General features: G+C 39.7%; 1 protein-coding gene across 3 annotated transcripts in view; it reads right to left on the bottom strand.

Annotated features, from left to right (window-relative positions):
- Positions 1 to 11558, bottom strand: part of CHRNA7 (cholinergic receptor nicotinic alpha 7 subunit) — a 123960-nt gene extending 112402 nt beyond the window's left edge. The window contains exons 1-2 of one of the 3 annotated variants that reach the window (XM_012472493.2): positions 11504 to 11558; positions 11122 to 11261 (exon numbers count right to left, since the gene is read on the bottom strand). In XM_012472493.2, the coding sequence (XP_012327916.1) occupies positions 11122 to 11261; positions 11504 to 11558 (195 nt within the window). Of the gene's footprint in view, positions 1 to 11121; positions 11262 to 11503 lie in introns of those variants that run through there. The other 2 variants (XM_064376339.1, XM_064376340.1) reach the window with 2 other exon arrangements.
- Between the last annotated feature and the right edge of the window lie 12047 nt (positions 11559 to 23605).

Raw genomic sequence — 23605 nt, 5'->3', positions numbered from 1 at the left:
ACTGTCTTTCACAAAACCAGTCCCTGGTGTCAAAAATGTTGGGGACTGCTGAAACAGAGAAAGGAATGGAAGTATTTGAAACAACAATTGAGAATTTCCCCAAATTAGTGTCAAACACCAAACCACACATCCAGGCATCTCAGAAAACAGCAAGCCAGACACGTGTGGGGAAAACAAATCCAACACTTAGGTTTATCATTTTAAACTATAAACAATCAAAGATAAAGACAAAATCCTGAAAGAAGACAAAGGGGGACAAAAACCCTTCCCTTTAGAGGACTGAAAAGATAAGAATTACATCTGACTTACCAGAAACCATGCAAGTAAGAAGGGAGTAGATTAAAATAATTAGAGTTGAAAGTCACAAATCTAGAATTATTGAAACTATCCTTCAAAGGATAAGAAAAAAATACATTCTCAGGCAAAAATTGAAGAAATTTGTTACAAGCAGATCTCCCTTGAAAACATGTTAAAAGAAATACTTTAAAAAGAAGGGAAATGATACAGGTTGAAAGTTGTATCGAAATTAAGACCACCAAAGAAGGAAGAAGTGAAGGCAAAATAAAAACTTTCATTTTTCTTATTAATTTATCTAACAAAGTCTGCTCAAAATAACAATAGCAACAATGTGTTTTATTATACTTATGCGTATATATCATATGTACATATACAATACATAAGTGTGTGTATATATAGATACACACACATGTGGGGAAATTGTCTTCCACAAAATCGGTCCCTGGTATCAAAAAGGTTGGGGACTACTGAAGTAGAAAAAGGAACAGAAGAATTTGAAACAATGATTGAGAATTTCCCCAAATTAGTATCAAACACCAAACCACACATCCAGGAATCTCAGAAAACAGCAAGCCATGTATATATACACACACATGCACCTTATAAGAAATAAATGGTACAAGGGACAGGAGGAAGAAATTCATGTTATTTTACATTATAAAGTGCTAGCATTACCCATGAAGTGGAAGTGGTATAATGTAATATGAAAGGTGACTTGGATTAGTTGTAAATGTACATTGCAAACTCTAGGGAAACCACTAAAAAAGTAAAAAAAAAAAAAAAAAAAAAAAAGGGGGGGGACTATAACTGATGTGCCAAGAAAGAAGAGAAAATATAATCATATAAAATGCCCAACTAAACCATAGAAGTCAGAGTGAAAAACAGAAACTGAAATAAAGAACAAGGACAACAAAAAAATCAGTAGCAAATATGATAGATATTGATCCAACTATATCAATGATCACTTTGAATGCTCTAAATGCATCAATTTAAAGAGACTGTAAGAGTAGATCAAAAAACAGGACCCCACTCTATGTGCCTACAAAAAACTCACCCTAAATATAAAAACACATATAAATTAAAAGCATCTTATGGATAGAGAAAAACATACCATGCTAACATTAATCCAACAAAGCAGGAATAGCTATGTAAATTTCAGATAAAGCATACTTCAAAGCAAGAAAAGTTTCCAGGGATAAAAAGGACATTACTTCATGACAAAAAGATCAATTCTCCAAAAAGACATAACAATTCTTAATGGGTATGTGCCCCAAAACACAGCATCAATCTAATGAGGCAAAAACTATTAGACCTACAAGGATAAACAGGTAAATCCATTATCAAAGTTGGAAACTTTAACACCCCTCTACCAGAAATTGAAAGAACCAGCAAGCAGAAAACCAGCATAAACATGACTGAACTCAAAACATTGTCCATCAATTGGATAAAAGCAGTACCTATAGTCTACTTCATCCAACAAGAGCAGAATACACATTTTTCTCAAGCTCACATGGAATATTCCCCACATTTGTGCCATAAAATGCACCTTAACAAATTTAAAAGAAGTGACACGTTGCCTGCTAACAGAACACAAAGAAATTAAACTAGAGATCAGTAACAGAAAGATTACTGAAAAATCCCTAAGTATGTAAACATTAAACAATAGTCCTTTAAATAATGTATGTTTTAAAGAAGAATTCTCAAGAGATATTAAAATATTTTAACTAAATGAAAATGAAAACAAAACAAAATTTGTGGGATGCAGCAAAAGAAGTGCTTAGGGGAAAATCTATAGCATTGAATACAATATTAGAAACAAAGAAAGATCTAAAAATCAATATTCTAAGCTTCTACTTTAGGAAACTAGGGAATAAAAGAGCAAATTAAATCCAAAATTAGCAGAGAAATAGTAAAAATTACAGCAGAAATCAACAAAATTGTAAACAAGAAATTAATAGAGGAAATGAACAAAAACAAAATCTGTTTTTTGTAAAACGATTAATAAAATCAATAAGCATCTAGCCAGGCTAAATAAGAAAAAAAAGAGAAAGGACATAAATTACTAATATCAGAAGTAAAAGAGAAGACATTATTACAGATTCTATGGGCACTAAAAGGATAATAAATAAATACTATGAAGAATTCTATGCTCACAAATTTTATAACCTAGACAAAATGGACTACTCCTTGAAAGACAAAATTTCTCAAAACTCAAACAAGAAAAAGTAAACAATTTGAATGGGCCTACACCTATTAGAGCAATTGAATCAAATAATAACAACCTTCCAAAGCAGAAAGCACCAGGCACAGAGGGGCTCACTGGTGAAGCCTACAGATTTAAAAAACAAACTATACCAATTATCTACAGTCTCTTTCAGAGTACACAAGCAGAGGAAATACTTCCTAAAATATTCTATGAGGCCAGCATTACCCTAATACAAAAAGCAAATAAAGATAGTATAAGAAACGATAACTACAAACCAGTATCACTGATGAACACAGATGCGAAAATGCTCAACAAAATAGTAGCACACTGTGGTGGCTCACGCCTCCAATCCCAGCACTTTGGAAGGCTAAGACAGGCAGATCAGCTGAGTTCAGGATCAGCCTGGGCAACATGGTGAAACCTTGTCTCAACAAAAAATTTAAAAATGAGCAAATTGATCCCAACAATGTACAAAAAGAATTATAGACCATGATCAAGTGGGATTTATTTTAGATATTCAAGGCTGGCTCGACATTAAAAAATCAATTAATATAATCCATTACATCAACAGGCTACGAAAGAAAAATCATATGATTCCATTAATAGATGAAAACAATTTTGGCATAATTCAACTCCTATTCATCATAAAAACTTTCAGTAAATGGAATAGAAGAGAACTTCCTCAACTTGGTAAATATATATATATATCATTAAGCATGATGTTAGTTTAGGTTTTTTGTATATGTGTGTATATCTATATTTTGCATATGTATATATAAAATATGTATATGTATATATACAAAATATAAGTACATATAAATGTAAAAATATAAAATATATGTACATATATGCATATTTATATAGAAATGCAAATAAATTTATATACTTTATATATGTATATATACATATATTTATATACACATATGAAGATAGTTTAATTTTGTATATATGTATATACACAAAATATAAGTACATATTTATATTTATGTGTATACATATCCAATAAATCTATAGCTAACATCGTACTTAATAAGAAACTTGAAACTTTCCCACTAAGATCAGAAAGGAGTCAAAGATATCCCCTCTCCCACTCCTTTTCAATAGCATACTGGAAATACTAGCTAATACAAAAAGACAAGAAAAATGAAATAAAAAGTATTTAGATTGAGAAAAAAGAAGTAAACCTGTCTTTAATCACAGATGACATGATCATCTACATAGAAAATCCAAAATAACTGACCAAAAAAAAAAAAAAAATCTCCAGGAGCTAATAAGCAATTACAGCAACTTTGCAGAAGACAAGGTTAACACATAAAAGTAAATGGCGTTCCTATATTTCAGCAATTAACAAGTAGAATTTGACATTAAATCATAATACCATTTAACCCCTCAAAAATTAAGCACTTAGGTATAAATCTAACAAAGCGTTTACAAGATCTACATGAGTAAAACTACAAAAGTCTTACAAATTAAGGAAGAACTAAATAGCTAGTCTATGTTCGTGAATAGAAAAACTCACTATTGTCGATATGTCAGTTCTTCCCAACTTGATCTATAGATTCAATGCAATCCCAAACAAATCCCAGAAAGTTATTTTGTGGGTATCAATAAAGCAGTTATAAGGTTTGTAGACTGAGGCAAAAGACCCAGAATAGCCAACACAAGGTTGAAGAAGAACAATAAAGCTGGAGAACTGATACTATCAAACTTTAAGACTTATGATAAAGCTATAGTTATCAAGACTGTGGTATTGATGAAAGAATAGACAAATAGATCGATGAAACACAATAGAGAGCCAAAAAATAGACCCACATAAATATAATCAACTGATCTTTGACAAAGACGCACAGGCAATAAAATGGAGCAAAGATTGTCTTTTCAACAAATGGTGCTGCAACAACTGGACAACCACACGCGAAAAGAAAAATGTAGACACGGACCTTACACACTTCATAAAAACTAACCCAAAATGGACCACAGACCTAAATGTAAAGTGCAAAACTACAAAACTCCTGGAAGATAATAGTGTAAGATCTATATGACCTTGGATATGGCAATAACTTTTTAGATACAATACCAGAGGCACAATCCATAAAAGAAAGAATTGAAAAGATGGGCTTCACTAAAGTTAAAAATGTATGTTCTGTGAAATACCATGTAAAGAGAATGAGAAAACAAGCTATTGACTGAAAAAAAATTTCCAAAAGACATACCTGATAAAGGACTGTCATCAAAAATACACAAAAAACTCTTAAATTCAGCAACGAGAAACAAAAAACACTTAAAACTTGGCCAAAGACCTTAACAGACACCTCACCAAAGAAGATATACAGATGGCAAATAAGTTATGAAAAAATACTCTACATCATATGTCAGTGGAGAAATGCAAATTGTAAACCAATGAGATACCACTACACGCCTATTAGAATAATCAAAATCCAGAACACTGACAACACCAAAGGCTGACATGGATGTGGAGCAACAGGCGCTCTCATTCATTGCTGGTGAGAATGTAAAATGGTACATCCACTTTGGGAGACAGTCTGTGATTTCCTCAGAAAATTAAACATACTCTTAGCATACGAACCAGCAAGTGCCCTCTTTGGTATTTACCCAAAGGACTGAAGCCTAATGTTCACATAAAAATATGCACAGGATGCTTATAGTAACTTTACTCATAATTGCTAAAACTTGGAAGCAACCAAGATCTTCAGGAGGTGAATGGATAAATAAACTGTGCTACACCCAGACCAATGGCATATTATTCAGTGCAAAAAAGGAGTGAGCTATCAAGCTATGAAAAAACATGGAAAGAGCATAAATGCATATTACTAAGTGACATAAGTCAATCTCAAAAGGCTACATACTATATGATTCCAACCATACAACATTCTGGGAAAGGTTCAACAATGGAGACAGTAAAAGGTCAGCGGCTGCCAAGAGTTGTGGTGAAGGTAGTGATAAAAAGAGCACAAAGAAATTCCAGGAAAGTAAAAATACTCTGTACAATATTATAATGATGGTATTATACATTGCACCATTATACATTTGCCCATACCCACAGATTGTACAAAATCAAGAGGGAATCCTCTTATAAACTATGGATTTGGAGTGATTATGATGTGTCAATGCAGGTTCATCAATTGTAACAAATATACAACTCTAGTGGGAAATGTTGGTAATTGAGGAAGCTGGGGGAAATCTCTGAACCTTTGAGGGAATGTGTTCTCTTTCCAAGTCCACAGGGGGCGTAGTTTTAGGGGCAAGAACTTCCCAGCATCATGCCCCCCTCCCATCTCTCTACCGGAGATTTAACGGTTCGTGTTTAAATTTCGAGGGCTCGGGAAGAAACTGAGTCAATCACCCCAGCGGAAGTTTAAAGGAACTCCTTTCATTGGTCAGAGGAACTTGGGATGGTGGGAATTTCTCCCAGGAGAAATTCCCCTGCACCCACGCCAGATTTCCAGCTCCCTGGAATCCCCTCCCACATAGTGGGAGCTCTCTTTCCCCTCTTGGATTTCCCCTCTGGGGTCCCCCTCCACCCAGTGTGGAGGCTGTCTTTCCTCTTCTGGATTCCATTTCTCTGGTTTTCTCCGTCCGGGAACCCTTCTCACTCAGTGTGAGAGTGGCTTTTCTCTCTCTCATTCAGTCTGAGAGCTAGCTGTTTCTTTCTCTCTCCTTCCCCTTTATCTCTCTCTGCCTAAATAAATCACTTTTCTGCAACACTTTTGGGGTCTGGTATCTATTTCACGAGCGCACTGTGCCGTGGTCTCCTCTCTCATTCTTGAGAGAGTGACAGACCACGAACCTGGAGAAATGTCCTCTCAGGGGAGCCGATGGCTCCCCTGAACCCCAACACCTTCATCTTACTTTTGCTGTGAAGCTAAAACTGCTCATAAAAGTAATTTGTTTTTAAATTATAAAGACCAATACCTGATTAGAGTTTTATAATATTTGATAATATTTTGTTGGAGTTGTAATATTTTAAATAGTGGTTAATGAATGTGAAATCATAAATTTTGCTAACCTAAGCAGAGGGCTACCCAAAGGAATTTGGATAACACATAAGCCCTTAGGATACTGGGCTCCACAGCCCTGCCTGCCATCTTCAGTAGCAAAGCCTAAATGCATGACCACTTAGTTCTACTGTCTTGTGGCTAAAGCTTTCAAAAAGCTGAATTTGTATTTCAAAGCAATAAGATACCAAAAGAATCAATTTTGTATAATTATGTGTTTTACATTTGTATAAAATTACATGTTTGTTCACATTATTCATTTTAAAAACCTTGACTTCTAGACATGCTTCATAACCAATGCATATTTATTTCATGCAAATTGATACTTAGAATGGCCTTTAGATGCATGTGCTCAGGTGACTGACCAAATAGCACAAATAAAGGAGAAATATTATAGAAACTTGGCAGATTACAACCTTACATATGCATCACTTCAAAATGATTTCTTACATATTATCTCATTCCCAGCCCAGTTACAAGCCCAGGAAGTAAATTAATAATCACCAGAAGTCAGTATGCATTTAAGAATAATTTAGGCACTTCCACGCAGCAAATTTATTGATGTATATTCATGATGTTTATATACACAGTTACACATCATAGATGGTGTATCCAAAATGTCTCTTAAATCTGCCCCCTTCTCCACATCCCCACAGTGGCCATCCTAGTTCCAACTTCCTTATCTCTTCCCTTTCTCTCCCCCTCTCTAACCCATCTCACACTCACTGCTCTCAGCATCTTCTGCTTAAACAGAGATCTGGTTACTTCCCTCCCCTGTTTAAAAATCCACCATACCTTCCCCCACTGCCTACTGCTTTATGAAGGGGCCTGTTGAATAACTAGAACAGACCACAGCAGGTCAAGCAATTCCTTTGCAGGCTCACGTTGTGCCTCTAAAATGTATGCAAAGTTTTTTCATTCCAATCTATAATTTATACTTGAATTTAATACAAATATCATGGTTTGGACCATTTCCATTTCTAGGAAAATATGCATGGCAAGCTTGTCTTACAGCTTCCAAAACCCCTGGCACACTGCCTCCTAATGTCCTCAGAGATGCCCAGACTAGGGCCAGCTGAAATGTAAACTTGCGGAGGAACTCAGGACACTTCACACACTGCAACCTACTGTCCCCCAGACTCATTCTGCACCTCCTACCAAAGAAAAAATCATAACCTCCCCAATGTAAGGTTCTAAAGCATCATTCTTACCAAAGGGTCTGTAAAACTATCAGTAGTTTGGTCAGTACTATATTGGTCTTTTAGAATGTCTCAAAAAACACAACACATTAAATTTTCTGAGAAGTCTTGCAGCCTGTAGTGAAGATCCACAGGTTGCCAGTATCCCACAAAACACACCCTGTTGAAGGTGAGCTGTCCTCCACTGCACTTCAGTCTCTCCTCAGCCTGTTCCCATTACCTGGAAAGGATTTCCTACTTTCAGTGGCAAACTCCTTCTCATTTTTAGAACTCTAACCACTATCTCTTTAAAGCCACTCTCAGCTGCCCTAGTTGGGAACAATGTTTCCTAGCACTTTGTGTACATATTTATGTTAAATTTCATCACATGTAGTAATTTTGGATCTACTTGCTAATCTCTCTAGCCAGATCATGAGATCTCTGAAAGAAAAAATAATCCCTCATTCATCTGTTAATTCTCAGCATTTGTCAAAGTCCACAATAGGAGCTCAATAGCATGTGTGGAATAAACTGATGAAAGAGTAAATGATCCTTCACAAAAATAAAACATGTAACATCATATGCTGTCTCTCTATCACTCCCGTCAGGAATCTGTGCTGACAAAAAAGGAATCAGTAACAATATTTGGGAGGAGGAAAACCAACTATTGTGGTTTCTAGACAAGCCCAGTTAAAATGGGCAACAAATGTATAAAGAGAGTCTATATCAGCCGAGATTTTGCCATAGGAAGCCTTTATGAGAACCATTGTGTCTCTGTCCAGAGTGCTGAGATTTCAGCTGGAAAGACCTGGCTCCACTTCAAAAACCCGGCAGAGCCAATAAGGCTGGAATACAAATGTTTGCATATTTCGTTATGTCTGATAGACTTCAACTTCATCCAGGATCTCAGGAAAGTCACATTAAATTGGTTACAATTTATCCAGTTTAAATAAATTAAATGACTGTGTTCTGCAGAAGTTACCTAGTCTAAAGGAAGCAGCAGATTAAAGACAAAGGACTTGTCCAATGTTGGTTTTCCTCAAAGCCCTCCCTCTAATCACAGTGACCTTGGGCAAGTGACCACACCTTTCTAGGCATGAACTTCTTGACCTCTGAGTTGAGTAGTTACGTAATTAAGATGGAGCAGACCTTCAGTGAATCACCAGTGTGCAGCAACCACTTTCTCTTATTTAATCCTCTCAAAAGTCTCTGAAGCAGGTATTATTATTCTCATTTAACACATGAGAAAATGGGGCTTGGAAAGGTAAGGTAGTTTGTTCAAGGTCACTCCCTGAACACACAGCATTGACTGGCTGGGAAATTCAATGTGTTCACAGCCCACCCTATGGCCAAGGTGGGAGAGAAATTTCTCCTGCCCCCTTCCCATGACCTCTGGCTGCTGATAGCCTTCTTCACATGCATTTCCTAAGGACACTGGAATATCATTGACACAAAGTTCCAATTTGCTATTTTCATAATTTTCTAACATAACAAAAGTTGTTATTTTTAAATGTTCATGTGGTGTAACACTAACTTATGCCTAAACTTCTCCTAAGACTCAACGCTTCTCATAATAACTTGGTTTCCTAAGACTCTCTTAAAGAAGCAGACATGCCCAGAAAAAAGCCTGCAGTTTCTCCATGAGTGGTCCCTTCTCTAAAAGGGGCTGCCGCAGCCTTAGCAACTTCAGGAGCCTGCTCTACTGATTCCTGCTGTTCCTCTACTTAGGGGCTACTGCATCATCACCCCCATCCAGGCAACACAGGGATACCCACTCCAAGGGAGGCAGCCTGGCTGGAGCTGACCCTGGGCAAATGGGGGAAGAGGCAGGTATAGTCCCTTTCTCACCCTATCATACAACACTTGCGGAGTGTGTCAGCTCTGCTGCCTGGTCCTTTTTCATGTGGTTTCTGCATGAAAATGACCATAATCACGTATCTAGCTTTAAGGTCCCTTCAAGTTGTTTCCATATTCTTTAGTTGATCACAGTGACTGATAGGGTACTACAGTGTCCATTTTATTAACAAGAAAGCCAAGGCTCAAGATGCTTAAGAAACTTCCCTAACACCAGCCACCCAGAAACCAACAGAGCCAGAACCCACCGAGGATCCCAAATACAAATTCTGAGCTCCTTAAAGTAAGTGAGGAGCTGCTCCATAAACAGCAACTTTTGCTGTTTTGCAACCCATGAGACTGCACCTGCCTTCCCCTATAGCTCTTCTCTCTTAATAACTTTTTCGCATCCTCGCATACACATTCAATATTTTAAAGCATGATTCTGCCTGTAGGAGGAAGTACACATTTGAGGCCAGTGTAGTATTGGAAGGGAAGCAACATACCACAGCAATTTTAACAAGGTTAAGTGATACACCATTCATCAACATGATAGTGAGGGTAACTTTATTTGTAGGATTATGAAATATCACCTCTTATCTTATTCTACTTTGCCAGGTGGCTCTTAGCACTATTTCTTTTTTAACCACGAATTGTGGCTATTCTCTCACCTCTTTCCAACCATGCTCTCCCTCCCAATGAACATCATCAGCCCTGTGCCCACCTTGCCCCACTCCAGGGTGCTCCACGATAGGATCCGATACTCTGTATAGACAAGACACCAAACCTATTTATAATGAATCAAACACTTGTGTGAAGTATTTGTATCGTATGGAGAATATACCAATGAATATTGAATAACCAAAGCACCATAGAGGAACAAAAGGCAAGTTTACACAGATTGGCCAACTGAAATGGGCATTAAATGCTGCAAGGCAAGAGGCCCATGGAGCCGGTGGCAGCTGCCTGGAGGGACAGACACGTGTATTCCTGGTGGGGAGCCCAGAGTCCTGAGAGCAGGACTCCTGGTACCTGTCCTCACCAGGAAGGCAAAGCACGTCCATTGCTAGGATGGGGGCGCAGTGGGTTACGGCTACCCCTCTTGCCCTCTGCCTGGACAGATTCGCCAGCTGCAAAGCTCAGAGCCAGGCCCCACCAAAGAAGTTATATACCATAGGCGGCAGAAAAGTCTAGAAGTGGCTAAACTGACACCCAATGCTGGACTGCATGTCAACACTTACACCATAAGGGAGACTAAAAAGTGAACGTCACGTGTTCTTGCTACTGAGTCCCAGTTCAGGATGCTTGCGTTTTTAAACTGAAGGAAAGGCGGGACCCAAGTACCCACGCACAGGTGGCCGGGGTGATGGAACAAGCTTCACCAGGTCCCTCCTTGGCGGGCGTGGAGACCGAGGACTGAGACACTCGGGAGAGGGCAGACTGGGGACAGTCTCAGAGCATGGCCCTGCCTCGCCTGGGGCCAACTAGGGTGTCCCAGCCGAGCTCCCCCGCCGGCCATCGGACGCTTTCTAAAAAGCCCCTCGGAGCCCAGGGAGGGGAGAGGGCAGCCCTGCAGCCAGGCGGGACTCACCACGTCCATGATCTGCAGGAGGCTCAGGGAGAAGTAGACGGTGAGCGGCTGCGAGTCATTGGCCACCGGCCTCTCCAAGGGGTTGTAGTTCTTCACCAGCTCCTTGTAGAGCTTCCTCTGGAACTCGCCTTGCAGGGACACTAAGGAGAGGAGACCCGAGCAGGGGGCTCAGGCAGGCCGGCGAGAGGGGTACACCCACGCCCCCCTGCCCGCGTCTCCGCCGCCCACCCGGGGTAGCCCACACAAGCAGCCCCCGCAGCGCCCCCGCTGCCCTCGCCGGCGGCGGAGACCCCAAACCTGGCCCAGGCGCGGGGCCACAGAACCGCCCGGGATGTGCCGGGATCCCGTGGAGGAGTGGAGGGCGGGGAGACGGCGGCTTTACCGTGCAGGAGCGACGCGGCCAGCGCCAGCCAGACGCCTCCCGGCGAGCAGCGCATGTTGAGTCCCGGAGCTGCCGAGCCCCGGAGCTGCCGAGCCGGCGCACCCCACGTCTCGGCTGTCGCCCGGGCCTGCGCCTGCAGCCACTGAGCCGCCTCTCCGCCCCGCTCGCGCGCTTTAAGGAGCCGGGCACGCGCCCCCGCCCCGCCCCGCCCGCCCCCGCGCGCCTCTCCACGTGACGAGCCCCGCCCCCGCCCCCGCCCCCATCCCTCTCGCCCAGGCCGGCGTCTGGGCGGCCTCCGGGGGAACTGCAGGCCGGGGTGCGAGAGGGAGGTACCCCCGGCTGGGTACGCTCCGGGCGCCTCCACCCGCAGTCTCCACCGAGCGGGCTCTCCACAGGCGCCTCCAGCCAGGCCAGGGGCTGCCCAAGGCCGGGCTCTGCCTCTCCCTTCCGCTCTCGGTCCCCCTCAGCCCGCTCCCGCTCTCAGCCAGAAGCTGCGCTGGGCAATCACTCGGGAGAAAGCCGGGAAGATTCTGGGGTCCAGTCCTCCGGGACTCCCTCCTCGTGACGGCGATGGGGACCAGACCGCCCCTAGGAAGCCCCCTCCTCCCGCTTTCCGCGAGCCCGGGTGTGCTTTCCGCAGTTTGCCTGGCGCCAGTCAGCAACCAGACTCGGCCGGGTCAGAAGTGCTGAGGCCCCCTGTGGGGGAGGAGGGAGGCCGCCAGTGTGTGATGGGATTCTCAGCGGTCACCTAGCGTGTGGCTCATCCTTTTTTAAAGGAGATTAAACAGATGGAAAAGTTAACTCCTAACTCTTTGCTGGAAAGACAGCCATAACTTGGGGTTCTCATCTCGGCTCTTTTGAGCGAGCTCACTGGGAGAGTTAATGCGAAGGAGAGGCTCAGAGAGGCCCAGAGAGTGCGGAGAGTTCTCGCTGATGAAGAGGAGACGCGATTCTGGAAAGGAAGGGGGGAGGACGGCTCCGAGGGGCGGCTTCCAGGGAGGCTGGAGCTCGGTCCCTTTTGCTCGCATCTGCCGAGCTTCGCCGCGCCTGCGTCCGCGTAGGGGGCGCTCCCGTTTTCCCGCCTCCCCAGCATCCCAGCTCCACCAGAGCAACTCCCGCGAACCACGCAGCGGCAACGCCCACGTTTTTCAACTGCCTGAAACCAGGGGATCTTTTTAAGACTCCAAGAAGTAGGGAAAGGCTCAGCAAACGGTGGCTGAGCTTGACTGTACCCCAGTAGCAGGCATGGAGGACTGAGCCCAGTTACTTGACTTGGAAGAAGAATGAAGTGCATTGCCCTTGCCTTGAAGTGTCTTAAATTAAAGCAGGTGTATTCCTGTTAATGGACACGGGTTTAAACAAATGGTCAGCACAGGCTTTCATAACTGCGGCAAGGGCCTAGAGGAAGGAGGATTAGCTGTTTTTGGAGGGATCATAGAAGAGGTGACAGCTGAACTGGGTTCACCTCAAAGGATAGCAGTGGTTCAACCAGGAGAAAGGGACGCCGGGGTCCCTGGACAGCAGACGGGCGGGCCCTTAGCTTCATCTGGCTCCTGAGTGCCCCCGGCACCTCCGGCAGTCCGGACAGCACAAAGCAGGCACTTGGTGAAGAAATTATCTACAGGGGATTGGTTGTTGGTAAAGAGGGAATGACAAGAAGGGAACTAAAACCCAGTAACAGAGTAGAGAAAGCTCATGAAGCATCAGTTAAAAGATTCTCACTGGCGCATCCCCTCCAGTGATCATGGGACTGTAACACTCTGCCAAGCGTCAGCGCTGAAAGTGCCTAACAGTCCTGCCTTCCCTTCTAGAAGAGCATGAGCCCATGGGGCAAGGGAATTTATTTTTCTTGAGTATGGCCATTGGGATCACATTCCTGAAACCAGAACTGTTTCCTTACCTACATTGCATCCCATAATATCAGAAACCTAGAAATAAACCATTTTCAGGTGGGACAAGCAATTCGTAAATATTTATTTGTCCTCTCTTCTCTGCCAAGCACTTGGAGGACCCACAGGCGCAATCCACTCACTCGGCTCACGACGGACGACTGCTGGGAGTGTGGAGAGCGAACCTCAGTCTCCCCTGTGCCATGAAGTAGGTCTGTGAGTTTGGCTGTATTGACTCCCATCTATGGGACTTAGGTTTTTTATTTGTGAAATGAAAACAGTAGGACATTCTCGGAATAGAGATGACTGGACTATGTAGGTTCTACCCTCACTCCCGTTCCCAACGTAAGAAAAAAGCGAATAAACATAGCAGGATATGAATACATGCTTGGGCATACCAAAAATACGGGTTCTAAGGGCAAGAGGAAAATTGTGACACTCTCAGGAGGTAAGGTGACCTTGGGCTTGAGGCCTGTGAGAGGTGGAGAACCGGAATGGAGATATTCACATAAATGCAGAAACTGGTAATCTCCCCTCCAATGTAAAAAAAAAAAAAAAAAAAAAACCAGAAAACTAACCATTAGCCAGGGAAGTGGAAGGACACATGTTTTCTTCTTAAGCTCCAGATAGCGGAAAAAAGATAATTACACATTTAAAAACCAAAAAGTGCATCAGGCTTAGGTGTGGAGTCCAAATGTGTATTACATGGTTTATGATTCAAGAATTCCTCTGGAGGAAGATTTAGTAAACTTTACACACATAGGATTCCAAAACGTGCCTCCAAATCACAATATTCATGAAAATAAGTTCAAAATAAAAAATATAACCCATTCAAGGAAGCAAACTCTACCTCATCCTAGGACATTGTCATAAAGGGAAAGTCACTAGGAGAGTAAACAGGAAAATGTGTGCCTCACACTTTCAGACAATAGAACACTGAAAAATAAACTATAAAATTTGTGGCTGGGTGCAGCGGCTCACGCCTGTAATCCCACTACCTTGGGAGGCCGAGGCGGGTGGATCATGTGAGGTCAGGAGTCCAAGACCAACCTGGACAACATGGCGAAACCCTGTCTCTACTAAAATTACAAAAATTAGCTGGGCATGGTGGCAGGTGCTTGTAATCCCAGCTACTCAGGAGGCTGAGGCAGGAGAATTGCTTGAACCTGGGAGGTGGGGGTTGCAGTGAGCAGAGATCAAGCCATTGCACTCCAGTCAAGACAACAGAGCAAGACTCTGTCTATAATAATAAAAATAAAATATGTACATTTAAAATGGTAAAGCCATTTATCATAGTGAGTGATGTCAGTTGCAGTGATAACCCTCAATTCTCATTGGCTTACCACAATGAAAGTTTCTTTCTCTCTCACACCACAATCTAAAAGTTCAGTTGACTTTGCTGGGTGGCTGCTCTCCTCCCCAGGTCTTTCCGATACTGGAGAGTGAATGTAAAACAAAAGCAAAGTTAAAGAATAAATTCTGAGAACTTTTTTTTTTTTTTGAGACAGAGTCTTACTCTGTGCCCAAACTGGAGTGCAGTGGCATGATCTCGGCTCACTGCAACCTCTGCCTCACAGGTTCAAGCGATTCTCCTGCCGCAGCCTCCTGAGTAGCTGGGATTACAGGCCCACATCACCACACCCTGCTAATTTTTGTATATTTAGTAGAGACGGGGGTTTCACCATGTTGGTCAGGCTGGTCTCGAACTCCTAACCTCATGATCCACCCACCTCAGCCTCCAAAAATGCAGGGATTACAGGCATAGGCCACCACGCCCAGCCAAGAACTTTTCAATATTGACAAAAGATATCAAACCACATATTCACTTGATCATGGATTTGATTACTGCTGAATTTAATTTGTTAGTAGATTTTTAAAAAAATATTCTGTGTATATCCATGAGGGATATTGCTCTATCATTTTCATTTCTTGTAATTTTATCATCTAATTTTGGTAGAAGAATTACTATGGTCTTATGCTTCCTCCTCCTCTACTTTCTAAAATAGTTTGTGCAAGATATAATTTCTTTCCTAAATGTTTGATGAAACTATCTAGTGAAACTATCTGGGTCTGGAGACTTTGTGGAAAGATTATTTTCTTAATATTAACCCGTTTTTAATAGATATATGGTACAATTCAGTTTCTATATCTTCTTGGGAAAAACTTGCTAAATTGTATTTTTTTAACAAATTTGTCTATTTCATTTAAGTTATTGCATTTATTCACATAAGGTTATTATGTGCCTTTATTACCTTATTTATATCTAAAGGTCATGTGGTGATACCTCCTCTTCATTACTGTTTCAAGGAATTTGTGTTTTCTCCTGTTTCTTCTTGATTACACTTACTAAGATTTATCAATATTACTAATCTTTTCAGAGTACAACTTTTTGCTTTGTTAATTTTCTCAATTTTATTTTTTTTAATTTCATTTATTTCTATTCTTATGTTTCTTATTACCGTCTACTTATTTGGGGTTTAATTTGCTCATCTTTTACAAATTCCTTAAAGTGTAAACTCAGGTTGCTGATTTCAGATTCTTTTCAAATGTAAGCATTTAAATATGTAAATTTCCATCTGAACACAAGTTGCCTCCTCCTAATTTTGATATGTTCTATATTCATAACCTCCAGTTCAAAATATTTTCTAATTTCTTTGTGATTTCTTCTTTGACCAATGGTTTACTTCAAAAGTAAACCATTATGCTTTTCTGTTTCCAAAGCAGCACAGTTTTTTCTAGATATATACTATTCGTATATACTGTCAATCTCTCAAAATATTTGTTCTAATTACATTCCCAGCATAATGTATGAGTGATCTAGTTACCTCACATAATTCATCTACTTGTCTTTGACTTAACTTCAGATTTTTTTTTTTTTGCTTATGAGTAATTTGATCTCAATGTGGCTTTTAATTTGCATTTCCCTGATGACTAAGGCAATGGAACAACTTTTCATATATTTATTGTTATTTTGGATATCCTTTGTGAAGTGATTTCTCAGGTCTTTTGTCCATTTTTCTATTGTGTTGTCTGCCTTTTTCTTATTTATTTGTAGGAATTAATTCTTCATTTAGAATGAATCCTTTGTCAGACATCTATATTGAAAATATTTTTTAGAATTCTGGCTTCATTTAACTTTCTTACTGGCATCTTTTGATGAATAGATATTCTTAATCTTAGTGTAGTCCAATTTATCAACATTTCCAATCACAGTTTGCATTTTTTATATTGTGCTTTAGATCACTTTGTCTGTCCCAAGGTTGTGAAGATAACATCCTGTGTTTTCCTAGAGTTTTATGGTCTTACCTTTCATGTTGAGATCTGTCACTCATCTGGAATTAAATTTTATGTATGCTATGAAGTGTGGTAGGAATAGGGATTCGTTGTCATATATGAATATTAAATTGACTCCGTACCACTTAATGAAAAGGTAATCTTTCTCCCTGCATTGCCATGTCACCTCTGTGTATCACATAACAGTGTATATGTGGGTCTAGTCTATTTGCTTAGACTTGCACCCATATCACACTCTCTTAATGACAATAGCATTAGTGTAGGTCTTTATACCTGGTAGTGTGAATTTTCCACCTTTTTAATGTTTCTTGAAGATTGTCTTGAATATCCTTGCCCCTTTTCATTTTCATAGAATAAAATAATTTATTTTATATTAACTGTACTGGGATTCCATTGAATTTTTAGATCAACTTGGGAAGGATTGATGTCTTTGCTGAGTCCTCTATTATACAAACATGTTTTCTTCCACTTATTTAGATCTTATTTAATTTCTCACAATAATATTTTGTAGTCTTCAATGTAGATATTTTGCCACACTTTCATAAGAATTATTCATAAACACTAATGTCTTTTGATGTTGTTAAAATGACAGATTTTTTACATTTAATTTTAAAACTGTTGCATGTATAAAAATATACATAATATTTGCATATTGATCTTGTATCCAGTGAAGTTCTAAACTCTCCTATTGATTATAATGGTTTTTCTGTAGATTATCCTTCCCAATCCTTATTCTTCCATTTCTTTTTCTTGGCCTGTTTCAGTCGCTGTGACACTAGCTGGGACCATCAAATTCAATACTAAGTAGACATCATAGCATGCTTCTTTGTCTCATTTCTGATCTCAGGCAGAAGGCCTTCAATCATTCACCACTATATTAGTTCCCTAGAACTTCCATAACGAAGTACTGAAAACTCGGTGGCTTAAAACACATAAATGTATTGTCTTGCAGTTCTGGAGGCTAGAAGTCTGAAATCGAGATGTCAGATGCTTCTGATGAGACTCCAGGGAGAACTTTCCTCATCTCTTTGCAGTTTCTGGTGGTGGTTGGCCATCATGGGTTTTCCTTGACTGGCAGCTGCATCTCTCCCATCTCTGCCTTCATCTTCACATGTTGTTCTCCCTGTGTGTCTGTGTTCAAATTTCCCTCTTCTTATAAGGACACCAGTCATATTGGACTAGGCCCCAACTTAATGTCCTCATCTCAATTTGATCACATCTGCAAAGACCCTATTTCTAAATAAAGTCACATTCACAGGCATTAGGGGCTAGGATTTCAACATCTCTTTTGTTGGAGACATAATCCAACTCACAACAACCACTAAGTAAAATGTTAGCTGTAGTTTTTTGTTGTTCTGTTTTGTTATTTTGTTTTTTAGATAAACCTTTTCACAAGAAGAAAATTCCCTTCTATTTCTACTCAAATAACAATCCTTAAAAAGCACAAATGAGTATAGAGTTACATCTTTGTAATGCATCTATTAAGATGAGATTGTTTTTATCCTTTATTAGTATTTTGAATTGCAATGACTTTTTATTGTCGAGTTAACCCTACACACAATACAACTACACACAATACAACTACATTATTGATCAGATTTATATGAAATTCAAGTCTTGTTCAGCACCAGGCTTTACTAATGATTAAAGATGCAAGCAACAACAGCAACATGCACCACGTCAGTATCTGGGAGACCCTGAGCTCTTCACACTCAGCTCTCCTGCATCTCCTCTTCCTACTCAGAGTCAATTCTGCATTCAGAGTGAGGAGTGCAAACTGCATAGAGGACAAGTTAGCACAAGAAAGCAGCTGGATTTGGTTATCACTCAGCTTTTACACCCTCCAAGGTAGGCAGCCCTGTACTGGCTAACTTCTATTGCCCAGTGCAGAACTGCAGCCCATAAATTGAAGATCTGTTTATAACAAATATTAGAGACAAGCCAAGTACATCGTCCTGAAAGTCCTCCTGGATCAGTAGTCTGTACCTAGCAACCCCCGCTGAAATTTCACTTATGTGTAGCTGGTGGGTTTCATCAGCCATTCTTTGCTAGGAGTTTGGGTCATGATTAAAACTGCCTCAGAGGCTAGAGGAATGAGCTATATACACGCTGTTTACCCATTCCTTCCCATCTTGTAATTCTGAAAAGTAGCACATTTGGTTATACTATATTATTATTTTAAAAGTATTGTTGAATTTGTTTTGCAATGATCTCCTTAGAACTTTACATTTATCTTTATCAAAGGAACATGCCTCATATTTTCTTATTTTAATAATAAGCTTGTAGGATTTTGGTATCAAGATTATGCTGGCCTTCTAAAATGAGTTGGGAATTAGTCCCCATTTTTTATACTTTGAAGGAGTGTAAGCTTTGTGTTATGTGTATATTTTCTCCTAAAATTATTAGAAAAATTAACCAGGGAAGTCATCTAACTTGATGTTTCCCTACCAGAAAGCTTCATTTTGTAATTTTTTCAATGGAAACATATGAACAGAAAAATCAAGTCATAGGTTTGAGAAGTTTGCTTATCTGAGCATTTTTAATGCCACTTTGAAGATGTGTTGTAGATGATGCCAACATCTCATTATGGATGTCTGTTACCTTGTCTTTTCTAATGCAAGTTGAAAGTTTTGTTGTTGTTGTTTTATTCTTTAAATGCAAACTAATTTTGGATTTTATACTGCACATTATGAATATTATGTTGTGAGACGCTTCTCATTTAAATTTTGTTCAAATCCTATAAAAAGTATTTATATTTACATTTTAGCCTTCTATAGGCTGTAGTTCCCATATCAGGCTAGTTTTCCAAACCTTTCAGTAATATTCACATTTGTCCTAGATCTGTTCCACCTAGTGGTCAGTTAGGAAAATGAGCAAAGGTCTATTGGCATCTCAGTTCTCAGAGTCTTTAGTATACTGATTATGATCAGAACCATTAATGTACAGGTCAGAGGTGAGTCCAGGAGCTGATAAACAGCTTTATGGGGTCACTTTCCCAAACTCAGGCTCCACTATCTCTTCAGTATTTTCTGGTTTCCCAACTTTCCCTTTTCAGTCCTCTGGCCCAAAACTGCTCTGTTTCATAATTACAGTCTTTACCAGGCCCACATAGTGCAGAACAGAAAGAAAAATTAAAACACCTGGGATTGATTCTGCCCTCTTGGAGCTGTAGCCACACCAAATGCTAGAGTGAGGGTCCCTCTCTCTGATACTTAGCTCCTTTAGCTTTTCCATTGCTGGCTGTTTTTGCTCTTCCTGCCACCCACGTTGTACAATTGATGGTTTCCTTTCATCTGCCTACTGATGTTTATTTTGCAGAGTTCCCAAATTGCTTCCTATGCATTTTGTTCAGGTTTTATAGGTTGTATTTGGTAGGTTGGTGTGTGTTTACTCCATCTTCCTGGAACTAGATCTGGAAAGTTACATTTTATAGCTACTATTCAGTTAAGATTACCAATATAATTTACATAGGCATAGTTACATTTTATAGCTACTATTTAGTTAAGGTTACCAATATAATTTATATAGGCATAGTTAATTTTGTCAACATGTGGTTTCTTAATTCACTCTACTTCCCTCTATGTTTACTCTTTTTATAAACATACATCTTTTATTTTAGTGAGTGTCTTTATATGGTGAGTTCTCTGCCATGATATGTCTATAAATGTTTTTATTTTCCATTTGAATTGTGAATTTTTTTATTGTCAGAATAACAGGAAAACAGAAAACAGTTTAGACCAAGTGTACTACTTAATGAGTTATTACAAGATAAATGTCCCTTTAACTCCTGCCATAAATCAGAGAGTTTAGCAGCAAACACGGAAGGTTGAGGCCATCTTCCCAAGACAAGCGCTATCCAGACTAACTGCTGCTCTAGCTTTTATGGAAATACCCTTATTACTTTTCATTATTGTTTTGTTATCTAGTTGAGGAGCCTAAACTGAGTTTAGGTTAGCCTGATTTTTAAAAATTTCTCTCTGTAGCTTCCTAAACTTAAAGATTTTTTTCATTTAGGAAACCAGTCCTGTAGAGTCAAGATTCTGCTGATTGCATTCCCATGGTAGGGTTTAACATTTTCATTTGTCCTCTAGATTTCCTGTAGATTAGTAGTTTAATCTATAAATTTAATCTGATTCAAATTCAGATTTCACTTTGGGAGGAAGATTACTCCATTGGTACTGTTGTATTCATTGTCAACAGGCATATAATATCTACCTTTCTTTCTCCTTCCCTCTCTCTCCCTCCCTTCCTTCTTTCCTTCCTTCCTTTCAGACAGAATTTTGCTCTTGTTGCCCAAGCTGAAGTGTAATGTCATGATCTTAGTTCACTACAACCTCCACCTCCTGGGTTCAAGTGATTCTCCTGCCTTAGCCTCCTGAGTACCTGGGATTATAGGCACCTGCCACCATGCCCAGTTAAATTTTATATTTGTAGTAGAGATGAGGTTTCACCATGTTGGACAGGCTGGTCTCAAACTCCTGACCTCAGGTGATTTGCCCACCTTGGCCTCCCAAAGTTCTGGGATTACAGGTGTGAGCCACCATGCCTAGCCTTATCTTTGTGTGTGTGTGTGTGTGTGTGTGTGTGTGTGTGTGTGTGAGATTGGTAGAAATAGATTCCTGGATGGTAGTGCTTAGATTCGTTTAATTTGTAATTGTTGCAAAGTGGTAATGCTCCAGTTCTATCATTTCCTCTTTCTTTAAAGATATCCATACATCTGTCATTAACTTCTGAGTGGTAGTTTGCACAGGAAAGGAAGTATACATATTCCCTTTATTCATGAGATTTTAACACAAATACCTGGTCCCTTAGTATCCTATAAAGTTAACTGATCAGGTAGGGGGGGGGTGTGTGTGTGTGTGTGTGTGTGCACACATGCACGTGTATGTGTCCAGGTGTCCATGCAAACCGCCAACTTCAGAAAGCATAATTCAACAAAAGTCCCAGCTATGGAGCTACAAAATCTATCCCAGTGTTTGTGATAAGGCCATGTCTCACAACATCCTGCTTACTGTTCCCAGGAAACCTGTTCCTAAGAGATGCTGAACTCTGCTGACAACCAACTTGGGCTCAAGGGCTCCTAGTGCCCCTGCTTAACCTTCCTTCCTGGCAGTCCAAGACCCTTCCATGCAACCTTTCCTCCCTCCCTCTTTCACTTGGGATCAGACATACATTGCAGTCTGATAGATCTCCCAGACTTCTGTGGCATGCTCCCTACTTTTTTCCCACAGGGTCATTTCCTCCAATAAAATCCTTTCACATTTAATTCTATATTGGTGGATCTGGACCAATAGTGTATTATTTGGAGCTCATGGAATCACCTGTTTGGTGTGTTTTGATTACGGTCATTATCCTTACTGATCTTCAAGTTGCCCCGTGGTTTGGTAAGCACCTGTTCTGCAGGTTGACTCCTGAGTTCCTTTAGTGCAACTCTACTTGGCTTGGCTGCTGCCCTTGCTCTCTGTCGCACAACAATATTCTGAGCTCCTCTGATCATCTTCTATATTTCCCTCCCATAGACCTAGAACCGGCCATTTCAACCATTTATCTGAAAAGCTGTGGTACCTTTTAGTTCCACATGTTATTTTTGGACCTCTTTAGTGAACAGATATAGGATATCTATCTATCTGTGAAAAATATCCTATGAGTTCAAATTCAGGATTGCAGAGTGCTGACTTAATCTTTTCTGTTTCACACTTTCAGCTCCTAAAAGTCCTGGTTCTCAAGGGCCCTGGGAATTCAAATAACGCATGTATTGCTTATTTTCTTTGTCTCACATTTCAAGCAAAACATAAGTGGAGTATCAATAGCAACACTGTCACCAACACGATTGTAGAGAAGCATTTAAAAGTTGTTTTGCATATGCTTTTTCCACTTTCTCTTTCCCTTTTTAGAAAATTCTGCTGTCCGCCCATCGTCAAAGCATCTAACTCTTACATGCTCTACTCTCCCTCATATCACGGATTTCATCTTAGTTCTCCATAGAAATACATATTTAATGCTTAGCCAATCTTTATGCCACTGTCTCTCCAGTAATGTTCATTATCTAAAGCTCATTCTCAGTACATTACAAAGAAAGGGCTCATGGAAAATATTCTCTATGTTATTCCATATTGATGACAGTTTGCTCCCTTTATACTTGAAAGTCAGTTTGCTAGGATATGAAATCCTTGGCTCATTTTTTAAAAACATGAGTATCTTTATATTATTCCTTTTATTCTGGCACAAAATGCTGCTCTTGAAAGTCTGATGATAAGCTGATTTTTTTGTTTGTTTGTTTTTCCTCCCTCCTCCCAAATATTTAAAAAGAAAGAGAAAGAAAATTTCTTGGTGTTGCTTGTTCTGGGTTGACTTTCCGAGGTAACAATTTATTATTTCATTGTCTCAAATCTCTTGTTTATAAATTTTTTTTTCAACAAAATGCCATTCTTAGTACTTGTTTTATTCCCTTGTTTTGAATTTCTTCTTGGATCTGTATGATACAGTTTTTTGTTGTTGGGATGGTAGTCTTTTATATTATCACTTCCACTCAAATTCTTGGCATATCTTTACATTTTTTTTAAACTGTCCTCTTCTTCCACTTAAGATATTATCTGTTGTGATTATTTACATTTCTGTTGTGATTATTTATAAAATTTTGTTTTTAATTTATTTTTTTTGAATTCTATCATTTAATTTACACTGTTCTCTTTTTTGCATCTATTTTGTTAGACAATTATTTTTAAAGTTATAGGATATATATTTCTATAAACAATGGAAGTGTATCTTTCTGTTGACACAGTTTTAATCCTTTCATCAAAATGTCTTTCTGGCAAGTATTTAACATTTTTTTCCACAGAATGTTTGTATTCCTTTGGTTTATTTCTCTGTTACTAACTTTTCCTGAAATTGTAGTTCTTCTAATTTTTCAGAATGGAGG

The sequence above is a fragment of the Aotus nancymaae genome, unplaced genomic scaffold (genome assembly GCF_030222135.1).
Source record: "Aotus nancymaae isolate 86718 unplaced genomic scaffold, 86718_ANA_hifiasm-v0.15.2.pri h1tg000014l, whole genome shotgun sequence".
Lineage (NCBI taxonomy): Eukaryota > Metazoa > Chordata > Mammalia > Primates > Aotidae > Aotus > Aotus nancymaae.
The sequence above is the reverse complement of the archived record's forward strand: the minus strand, read 5'-3'. Positions and strand labels throughout refer to the sequence as shown.